Source organism: Hyla sarda, chromosome 5 (genome assembly GCF_029499605.1).
Source record: "Hyla sarda isolate aHylSar1 chromosome 5, aHylSar1.hap1, whole genome shotgun sequence".
Classification (NCBI taxonomy): Eukaryota; Metazoa; Chordata; class Amphibia; order Anura; family Hylidae; genus Hyla; species Hyla sarda.
Window position 1 is genome coordinate 142,057,873 of NC_079193.1, and position 12,252 is coordinate 142,070,124.

At 41.4% G+C, this 12,252-nt stretch overlaps 1 protein-coding gene across 1 annotated transcript in view; it reads left to right on the forward strand.

Annotated features, from left to right (window-relative positions):
• AVL9 (AVL9 cell migration associated) overlaps positions 1–12,252 on the forward strand; it is a 138,737-nt gene that overhangs the window by 102,462 nt on the left and 24,023 nt on the right. The window contains exon 11 of the mRNA XM_056520407.1: positions 12,100–12,234. Within this exon, the coding sequence (XP_056376382.1) occupies positions 12,100–12,234 (135 nt within the window). The remainder of the gene's footprint in view (positions 1–12,099; positions 12,235–12,252) is intronic.

Genomic DNA, 12,252 nt, shown 5'->3' on the forward strand with positions numbered 1-12,252 from the left:
TGGAGAAACCTATCGACGTACTGGGACAGGCTTGAGGTAATCGAGCCTATCCCAGATACGATAGGCCGCCCCGGAGGGTTAACCAAACATTTGTGTGTTTTCGGGAGACAATAAAACACTGGCAACCGATCAGGGGTCCCAGGTATAAATTAATATTCTTTTTCATTTAAGATGCCATCATCCACTGCCTCTTTACAAAGTAACTGTAAGTGCTTACTATATTCTTGAGTGGGATCAGATTTAAGTTTTTGGTAGGTGGCTGTATCTCCTAACTGTCTATTACATTCTGGAATATAGTCAGCAGTATTTAGGATAACTACTCCGCCCCCCTTATCAGCAGGGCGGATCGTAATTCCTTCTAGTGACTGTAATTCTTTTCCTGCTACTCTTTCCTTATGAGAAATATTATCTTTTGGATATTTTGTACTTTGGATTTTTCTCAAATCATTTTCTACAAATTTTTTGAAAGTGGTGACATCGGGGCCCATTAAATGTTTCGAATAGAACCATGATTTTGGCCTACACTCAGTATGTATGAATTCTGTCTCACTTGTTGTGCGTTCCAACAGGGATTTAAGAAAATGTTTTTTCAAACAGATGTTACAGACAAACTTCTCCAGGCCTACATAGGTTTAAAATTTGTCCAATGTATGAGATGGAGCATATTTCAAACCTTTGTTTAATAGGACTTTGCCAGGTACATCTCCGGTACCATCTAGGACCGCCGCTCGGAGCTCTTTTGTGCCGTAATCTATCCAGGCACGGGAACAACTCTACCTGCCTCCAACGTGAGCTACCATAGCTGTTACAACGATCACATACAGGACCGGTAACATAATATACTATTGATACAAACTGCTTTGTCCAAAAGGACACATAATTTCTATTTCTATCAGCATCCTATTGCGAATTTCAGTTATAGGAACTATCTGCTTATATCAAGCCATTCGTGTATACCAGTGATTGATTGACCTATATATATTTATATTATAAGATTGTCTACATTTTGTGTTCTTCTCACACGGGCCCTGTGAGGAGTAACTTACTGCATTTTATAATTATTTTAATAAAACAAACGAATAATTATTGAAGCACGACCCAGTAATCCATTTTATATTACATATTACTTTTTATACAGTTTCTATATAACTATTTACATTATCCTTGAAGGTCCGGACAAATTTTTTGTTTGTAATTTACAAATCTGTTTAACTTTCTGGAGCCAGTTAATAAATAAAAAAAAAAGTTTTTACCTGGATAACCCCTTTAACCCCTTAACGTCCACGGACGTAAATGTATGTCATGGCATGGCGGGACTTCGCGCACCAGGATGTACATTTACGTCCTGTGTATGATCGCGAGCATCGGAAGGGTGCTCGCGTCATACACGGCAGGTTCCGGCTGCTAGCAGCAGCCGGGGACCCGCCGATAATGGCCGACATCGGCGATCGCGCGGATGTCCACCATTGACCCCTCAGATGCTGTGATCAATACAGATCACGGCATCTGCTGTAGTGCGGTACTTTGTATGGATGAGCGGATCGCCCGCAGCGCTGCCGCGGCGATCCCATCATCCAGCATGGCTGACGGAGGTCCCCTCGCCTGGCTCCGGCCATCTCGCAGGGTCTTCTGCTCTGGTCTGAGATCGAGCAGACCAGGGCAGATGATGACCGATAATACTGAGCAGTTCTGTGTCCTATACATAGCACTGAACAGTATTAGCAATCAAACGATTGCTATAGATAGTTCCCTATGGGGACTATTAAAGTGTAAAAGTGGAAGTAAAAAAATAAAATAAAAAAAAGTAAAAAACTTGAAAAATCCCCTCCCCCAATAAAAATGAAAAATCTTTTTTTTCCCATTCTATATAAAGTGTAAAAAAATAAAAATAAAATGTATACACATATTTGGTATCGCCGCGTGCGTAAATGTCCAAACTATTAAAATATAATGTTATTGAACCCATACGGTTAACGGCGTGAACGTAAAATAAAAAAATTGCTACTTTTTGTCACATTTTATTCAATTAAAAAAATGAATAAAAGTTTTATAAACACAAATGTGGTATCAATAAAAAGTACTTATCATGGCGCAAAAAATGAGCCGCTTATATCGAAAAATGAAATTTATAGGTCGTCAAAATAGAAGGATTTTAAACATGCTAATTTGGTTAAAAATTTTGCGATGTTTTTTAAGCGCAACAATAATAGAAAAGTATATAATCATGGGTATCATTTTAATCATATTGACCCACAGAATAAAGACCACAGGTCATTTTTACCGTAAATTGTACGGAGTGAAAGCAAAACCTTCCAAAATTATCAAAATTGCGGTTTTCTTTTTAATTTGCCCACACAAATAAAAAAAATTTGGTTGCGCCATACATTTTATGGTAAAATGAGTGATGTCATTACGCAGGACAACTTGTCACACAAAAAACAAGCCCTCATGCTAGTCTGTGGATTAAAATATAAAAGAGTTACGATTTTTTTGAAGACGAGGAGGAAAAAACGAAAATGCAAAAATAAAATTGGCCTGGTCCTTAAAGGGGTATTCCGCCCCTAGACATTTTATCCCCTATCCAAAGGATAGGGGATAAGATGTCAGATCGCCGCGGTGCCGCTGCTGGGGACCCCTGGGATCCCCGCTGCGGCACCACGCTATCATTACAGCACAGAGCGAGTTCGCGCTGCACGTAATGATGGGCGGTACAGGGGCCGGAGCATTGTTACGTCACGGCTCCCCCCCTCGTGATGTCAATACAAGTCTATGGAAGGGGGCATGGCGGTCGTCACGCCCCCTCCCATAGACTTGCATTAAGGGGACGTGCCGTGATGTCAAGAGGGGCGGAGCCATGACGTCATGCTGCTCCGTCCCCCGTATCGCCCGTCATTACGCACAGAGCGAACTCGCTCTGTGCTGTAATGATAGCGTGGTGCCGCAGCGGGGATCCCGGGGGTCCCCAGCAGCGGGACCGCGGTGATCTGACATTTTATCCCCTATCCTTTGGATAGGGGATAAAATGTCTAGGGGCGGAGTACCCCTTTATGGTCAAAATGGACTTGGTCCTTAAGTGGTTAAGCTTTGGAAAGTGATGCAAGGCCTCTTGCAAATCACTATGAAAAAGCTGCAATTTCCTCTGAAAAGCCCTCACTGCTTCCATCAAGTCAGATATAGTTTCATTTTTACCCTGTAATTTTACATTTAAACAATTTAAATGGCCTGTAATATCAGCCAGAAAAGTGACAATTTCCATATTGTTTTTGTTTTGCACAAATGTCAAAAACTGTTTAGCTTTTTCTGTCTTCGGTTCAGCTAAAAACTTTTCGAGCTCCTTCCGAATGCTCCAAAAGCGTTCTAAAACTTTGCCCTTACTAAGCCATCTCACATTGTTATGGACAAGTAGATAAAAGCGGCATTAACTTCTGATCGTTCAGCAGACGATGTTGAAGTGCTGAAGAGGACTGGAGGAAATTTATCAGCTTCATAACATTTTCCATAATACTTGCATATTTTTCTCTTAAATTAGCACACAAGATCGACTGGTGTATGATACAGTGATAGGAGATGGAACCAGGACTGAGTGCTTTCAGACGTGGCACCATCCCTTTCTCTTTTCCTACCATAGCAGGAGCTCAATCAGTCACAATTGAAACCACAGAATCCAAGTTGATGTCCCTTTCCCTCAGCATTTTAGTTATTGCTTCAAATATATCTTCCCCTCTTGTATGAGCATGAAGTGCAGTCATGCCAAGCAGATACTCACAAAAAATATTTTGTGTCTTATCATAAAACGTTACAAATGCCATGAGCTGGGCATTATCAGTGGCATCACAGGATTCATCCACAGCTAAGGAAATACAATCTACCATTTTAATTCTAACTTTAAGCTGTGAGAGTAGATCTTTTGAAATTATTTCAGTTCGGCGTGCTGCTGTAGAATCGGATAAGGGAATTTGTTTAATTTTCTCTTGAAATTCTTCTTTCTGTTTATCTTCAAACAGGGTACCTACAACTTCAACCATACATTCTTTAACGATCTCTGCATCAAAAAATGTTTTTTGTGTCTTGCTGAAATCCAAGCAACTCAGTGATGATTCGGTTGTTTTTTCCTGCTGGGACAGTGAACTAACAAGCCGATTTGTAGATGCGTCATATGATGCTGTCAACGAAGCAATTTTTTGGGCCCATATCTCAGAATTTTGTGGATACTTCTGTTCAAAACTTTTGTGTTTTTGTTTCATAATGTCGTTTTACATTACTACTTTTTATAAGCGCCACAGTTTCTTTCATTGCATATTAAATAGGGATCGACCGATTATCGGTATGGCCGATATTATCGGCCGATAATCACGATTTTGGGCATTATTGGTATCGGCAATTACCTTGCCGATAATGCCCCGCACCGCCCGCACCGCGACCGCCCCCCGACCCACCGCACCGCGACCGCCTCCCCGACCCACCGCACCGCGTCGCACCCCCCACCTAGGTGACTACATCTGGGTCATGATGACTGGGCAGTACGCCACAGTATAAATAGCCATTGTTTTCTTGGTGGGATACCAACAGATAGGCAGTGTGAACCTAGGCTTAGGCTGGGTTCAAACCACAATTTCACTCTACGGCTGCTGGATCCGATTGGGGGAGCGAAAACAGAGCGCTCCCATATCCCAGCCGAACCCGGTCCATATCTAATTCATTTCAATGAAACAGTGACTCCAGTCGGCACATTTTTGCCCCATATCCGGTTTTCTGACTGGACCTAAAACTGTGGCATACCACTTTTTTTTGGTCTGTCAGAAAACAGGATATGGGGCAAAAATGTGCCGACTGGAGTCACCGTTTGACTCCGGTGGGCTCATTGAAATGAATTCCTTACCGAGTTGGACCGGGTCCGGCTGGAATATGGGAGCGCCTGGTTTTCGCTCCCCCCAACCGGAACCAGCAGCCGTACAGTGAAATCATGGGGTACTTGTCTTTGGGGCATGTGGTGGAACTAATTATTTACATTCACCTGAGTGTCACTGTATTATTATTGTTTATTATAGTGTACCTGGCTGTAGCTACTGTTGCCAGGTACTTCTGAGGCCACAAATCCTGAGAAAGGTACACAGGAACACATCTCTGTGGTACGTGGTCTCTTTCCACAGTGGTGCGTTCCTGTAATGCCTGTGTAGCTCTCTGACATCGCCTTCCTCCCTCCCTCCTAAGGAAGAGCGTTCCTTCTATTCAGCTCAAATATGCAGGCTAGAGGAGCGCATTGGAGGGGAAGGATTTTCCTCTTTCCCTTCATTAGCATTTTCCATGCTGTTAAGAGGAAGAATTTCCTCTCCATCTCCGTGAATTAGCGCTTTTGAGAGCAGTGTCGGGGTTAATAACTCATTTATGAATTTTAAAAATCATAACCCTTTCAATTTTGCACCTTAAAATCCATATGATGGCTTATTTTTTGCGCCACCAATTCTACTTTGCAGTGACATCAGTCATTTTAGCCCAAAATCTACGGCGAAATGGAAAAAAATCATTGTGCGACAAAATTGTAGAAAAAATGCCATATTGTAACTTGGGGGCTCCAGTTTCTACGCAGTACATTTTTCGGTTTCTACGCGGTACATTTTTGCCTGTCCTGGGGTCCTCCCTATTCCAACCACCACTGCCGCCGCTGCCCCATTGCCTCCCCCATCCCCGGTTTTATAATTACCTGTTCCCGGGGTCCGTGCTACTTCTAGCTCCGGCAGCATCCTGAGCTGTCACTGTGCGCACTGACGGTGACGTCGCATTGAGGACTTCACTCGTCATTCCGCAGCGCGCAGGACGCCGCAGGAGCCAGAAGTAGCGTGGGCCCCGGGAACAGGAAATTATAAAACCGGGGATGGGGGGGGCAATGGGGCAGCGGTGGTCTCTGGCCGGGGGGGCGGGACATTATCGACATATCGGCGAGGTAATTGCCGATACCGATAATGTCCGAAATCGTGAATATCATCCAAACCGATAATCGGTTGATCCCTAATACCCTACTTATATAGGTTTGATTTTGTCGCACTTCTGTAAAAAATCATAACTACATGCAGGAAAATGTATACGTTTAAAATTGTCATCTTTTGACCCCTATAACTTTTTTTTTTTTCTGTGTATGGGGCGATATGAGGGCCATTGACTCTGCAGTTTAATTAATGATATTTTTTTTATATTTCGGACATTTACACACACGACGATACCACATATGTTTATATTTATTTTTATTTACATGGGAAAAGGGGTGGGGTGTTTTGGACTTTTATTAGGGATAGGGTTAAATCGCATTTATGAACTTTTTTTTTTTTTACACTTTTTTTTTTTTTTTTGCAATGTTATAACATGGAATCATAATGGGCAGAAGAAGGAAAAGCCGGCACAGCTTAGCCTCAGCAAAGCAGTCCCACAATGTATACAGATGGACGGCAAGGGTAAAGCAAATAGTAGACCCAGTTTACGAATCCCGTCTCGGGTGCTCAATCCTTAAAGATATACAGTTCATAGAAAGGCTTTAACAGTAGAAGCAGGAGGCACTCACCACTGGGATTTCGTGAAAAATTATTTATAGCTTTATTTCAGACGTGCAGAAGCATAAAGGATCAGTGTGGACGCAGCACACCGTGCAGAGGTTACAGCTATTTCATGCCAACTAAATCCCAGTGGTGACTGCCTCCTGCTTCTACTGTTAAAGCCTTATAACATGTAATACCTTGATTGCAGACACTGAACAGGAGGCTATAGAATTGCATACACTGATTGCCAGCACTGTTCACTGCAAAGCCATAGCTTTGCATTGCAGTGTTATCAGCAGTCGATTGCTCGAGCCTGAATCTTGGACGCGCCAGAGGAAGGTGAGTGACCTTCCGCTCGCATCCTAGCTGATCAGGACACTGCATTTTCACTGTGGTGGTCCCGATCGGCCCCACTGAGCAGCCTGGAAGGTTTTACTTTTGTTTTAGGCGTTCTAAAGGGTTGATAGCACACGGCACAGCGATCGCTGCCACGCGCTATTAGCCCTGGGTCCAGTCTTCCAGACCTGATATGACATGCGGTCACCGTGTGAACACATGTTATATTGCGGGAGCTGGCCACGGACGTAAATATACGTCCGTGGTTGTTAAGGGGTTTAACTTTGTCATAGAAGTAGGTTACTTTGTATAGAGATCATTACTTTACATGATGTCTAATGGGCATTTTTTATGTATAAAAAAAAAAAACTCCGCCCAGTTCTAACCTCAACTATCTCTGGTAAGATACGGTACTAAATATACAATTTATAGTACACTACTAATTAGGAAGACTTAAATTAAGTTTCCTCGTGGAAATTATGTCATGTGTACGAGCAGAGGATTGGATCCCATCAGACTATGCTAATATGAATATGATAATTGCATTGATCCCCATAAGACGCACCCCATTCATCTGCAGTAGAAGAGGGTGTGGCTTATAAACTACTATTACATCTCATAATTGAGGTTATATATCAGCCAGGTCTGCCCATAGACATAACATAATTTTGTCCACATTAAAATGAGGTAACTTATTCAATAAGAAACTGTGTATCTTACCAAGAGTACTTCTGGATGAAAGAAAGATGGCTCCCGGGGGTTCATGGGAATGCCTGTAGTCATAACCGGTTATCAGAGAAGAATGGGCTTATTGGATCAAAATCTCTCCCTGACTTGATGAAGATGGGATCCCTCTGTCTGTGTGTCTGTCTCTCTATCTCCTGATGCCTCTTTACACCTCCTTTTAGCTTCTTTTCTACCTTAAAGATCCACCCAACAAATATCATATTATTCAATGATGACTGGTGGGTGTGTGTATGGAGATCAGGGCTAGTCACATGTCTAGTCACATAAAATCAGAGCTAATCATTAATTATAACCTGTATATTATATATGTGCAATCCCAGCTAACACGATTAAGATTAAAAGATCTCCAGTATTTGTTTCTCTCAAGACTTTTGTAATTGTTTCTAGCAAGCACTGTCAATAAACCATTGTCTGATTTGTTTGTCCTGCCCCGAAAAATGGAACAGAGTCTGTTCCATAATAAGGTTGTAGTACAGGAGTTGAGGGATTGATTGCATCAGGTTTCACTTCTGAGACCCGATGCGATCTGAAGTTATTAACCAGGGGTGCGGGCGGCATGGTCCGCAACCCTGCGATGTATGTTGTGGTTTAACTTTCATTTTTAAATTCCCCACAGGGAGCCCTGAATGGCCGGTACCGAGGAGAAATTCAGGGCTCTCAGCTGGAGATTTAAAAATGAACATTGTGAGTAGCAGGGGGCCATATCTATATTAAAAGCGCTGTGGGGGGCAAGATATATAGCGCTGCGGGGGGAGAGGGGCAGACATATAGCCTATATATATATATATATATATATATATATATATATATATATATATATATATATATATATATATATATAGCCTTCCAGTGCATTTATAATATACCCCCTGCAGCGCATTTATATATAATATATATATATATATATACACACACATACCCCCCGCCGGCGCATTAATAAATATATACCCCCCGATGGCGCATTAATAAATATATACCCCCCGCCGATGTATTAATAAATATATACCCCCTGCCGGCGCATGTATAATGTGCCCTTGCAGCGCAGCCATCTATATACATATGTCACCGCAGCGCTATATGTTAAAAGCATTCTAGCAGCAGCAGTATATAGAAGCGCTGTGGGGGGCAGATAACGCTATATGTCTGCACCCCCCCAGCGCTTCTATATACATATACCCCTGCAACGCTATGAATGAAAAGTATTTCTATTAGACCACGCCGGCGCTGCACACAGAAGCAGGATCCCTACCAGCACACTCTCACATGGTACCCATCCTACAGAGTGTACTGCCTAATTGGACCTGAGGAAGGCACCCTGGAGTGCCGAAACGCGTTGTCCGTAATTCTCAAATAAAAATATTAATTGTCCTGTGCCGGCCTGCATCCATCTTTCTGTGAGCTACTTTGAGCAGCGCCTCATAGACCGCCTTTTCCTACCACTCACCCTATTTCTATTAGCAGCGCATAGTGCCGGCGCTGCGCTATGAATGAAAAGTATTTCTATCAGCAGCATCGGCCGGCCAATGCTGCTGCTAGAAGGCTTTTCACATATAGCACTGCAGTGACATATGTATATAGATGGCTGCGCTGCAAGGGCACATTATACATGCGCTGCGGGGGTATATATTTATTAATGCGCCAGCTGGGGGTATATATTTATTAATACACTGGCGGGGGGTATATACATATAAATGCACTGCAGGGGCATATTATAAATGCCTAGATTTTAAATGAAAGTTAAAACACACAATACATTGCAGGGTTAAGAAGCATGGCGCCTGCTCCCCTGCTTAATAACTTCTGATTGCATCGGGTCTCAGAAGTGAAATAAATCCCTCAGCCCCTGTACTACAACCCCCATCATGGAACAGAGTCTATTCCATGATGGGGGTAGTAGTAAAAACACTAATGTAGCCTCCCCAGCTGTCTGCAGACTCCCGCAGCCAGGGAATTACTACTCCCATCATGGAAAAAAGTCTGGTCCATGATGGGAGTAGTAGTAGTCCCGGCTGTGGGAGTCTGTAGGCAGAGGTGTTACGGCCATACATGAGGGTTATAACTGGTCTTAACGGTCTAAATATTAATTAATATTTATTCATCCGTTAGCACCCATTATTTCATACATTATTAAACGTCCGTTTTCACACAGAGATGCTCATGTAAAAACAGCCTTAGATACTGGATAATCGAAGACTTTTTTGTAACGCTTTAAGAATTATGATGATGATTATTTTGTTTTTTTTGTTAGTGTACAGTTGTGTCCAAACATTTTGAGACTGACATGAATTTTGTTTTTCACAATGTCCAGCTTCTGAGTTTTTAGATCATCATCTTCTTCTTCCTTTTGTTTTCCTTTTTATTTACATTTTTCTTTCAATACAATATAGTGTAGATATTGCATGTAAATGCAAAGTATAATACTGCCTCCCCCCCCCCCCCCCCCCCCGTACTGCTGAAGAGAAAATAGAAAGAAAAAAAATGCACACATTGGCAATGATTTACTGAGAGTGGAGTCTAGTTTTCTTTGTGGGGTGTTTCCCAACATTTTGCACTTTTCTCTGTTGCTTTTTTTTTTTTTTTTTTTTTTTTATTACTCATGCCCCAAGCTGTGGGGTTTTCCTCAGTTCAAATCCACCACATTTTCTGTGGAAACCTTAGTAAATATGTTTGGATTTTCGAAAATGTCGGGGACACACTCTCTTTTCGGGGACCATGCCCCTTTTTTGAATTTTCTCAGTAAAATGGAGAGTTGGTCAGGTTTTTTCAATTCTGGAGTAGACAGAATTTCTGGCTCAATGCGCCAGAATTTGGCACACAACCTGGCAAAACATGTTGGGTTTACAATAGTAAATCAGGGCCATTTACCCTAAAGAAAACTTTTATAGAGACTAATGAATTTGTTCTCCCAACAATTTGTTCAATTCTAATAAATATTTCCTTCCAAAACTTGTGCAAACTAGCACACTTCCACCACATATGAATAAGTTCTGGTTCACCTTCCCCACACCATTGACAGTTAGAATCCGAACGTCTTCCTATTTTGTGTAAAAACAGATAACTATAATAGATTCTATGAAAAATACAAAACTGAGTAATGCAATGATTAATTTTATATAAATTCTAAGTAACATTTATGCAAAACCAATCCAAGTTTTTGATTTCCCCAATGTTATGTTCCCTCTCTTAAATTTGAACTTCTCCCCATCTGGAAGAATGATTGGCCAAAAAATAAGAGTCCTTTTGTCATGCCAACAGTAAAGTATCCAAGTCAAATTGTCTTGAATAACAAGGATCAACTCTGTAAATACTGGGGTAGATTTACCAAAGGTGTCTATGTCCCACATCAATATAGACCAAACTACAGAGCATTAGACTGGTCTATTGTGCGCCTTATTTATCAAAAGTCGCACGGCTCTTGATAAATTCTGCGCACAGACTTCGGAATCTATGCTTTAGACTGTATTTAAACCTGCTCCAGCATGGTCTGACATTTAGCGTACGTTCAGCCGATGTGACTTATCACTGAAAAGTCTCTTTTGATAAATTCAGCACCAATGCATTTTTCCATCTAAAATAGACTAGAATGCATCATGTTCTAATAATCCGCTAAAGCAAAAGTCGCACATATTTAGACTGCGACTTTCTATGTGACAATTTTAGACAGGAAAAACTGTCTAAATCCTTTGATAAATCTCCCCCATTGAATCATAAATTTGATGTGTTTGCCAATAAAAGTTTCATAAAACCTTTGAAATGCTTATAAGTATTTTTCAGTATAGCATAAAACATCTGACTAAAAGATGTCAAATCAATAAAGTGGCACACTTTGTCAACCAAAATTTGTGTCAGTCTCGACTTTTGGCGACAATACATTATGGGGAAGACTTATCAAAATCTGTGCAGAGGAAAAGTTGACTAGTTGCCCATCGCAACCAATAAGATCACTTATTTCATTTTCAAAGGCCCTTATGAAAATGAAAGAAGCAATCTGATTGCTATGGGCAACTGGTCAACGTTTCTTCTCCCCAGGATTTGATCAATTTCTCCTTATTTTGAAGGAGGTATGACGGGCCAAGTGTATATACCATGTAGTCTTTATCTATGGACCCCAAGAAACCCAGTGTGGACATATACCTTGTTGCCCTAAATTGAGACTGGTGTTGGTGATAAGAATATTGTATTAGGCTTATTATCTACTCAAAGCTGTGTTTGTTTTTCATGATTATCTAATAAAGATAAGTGATTTTAGAATACTAAGATTTTCATTGCTGTGATCAGGACATCTCAAGTGCTTCTGATTACTGAAAAAACTCTGTGTGGCCCCTGGTTTGCAGTCTTTATGGCTAACTGCATGCTTGAAAGTTCTAGACCATCTATGTATTCTTAAGCAATTTGAAGAACATGGACTAATTGTAGTGTTTTTGTTTTGTAGTGTTTTTTTTCACAGCTAGGTCTCTGATTTGTGTACTAACATGCCTTATTATTTCAGGGATACTTGTGTCTACCATACATGGCCCTGCAGCAGCATCACCTGCTCTCTGATGTTAGTGTCCGTGGATTTGTAGCTGGAGCAACAAACATCCTCTTTCGGCAACAGAAACACCTAAGTGATGCTATTGTTGAGGTAAGCAGTAATGCATAT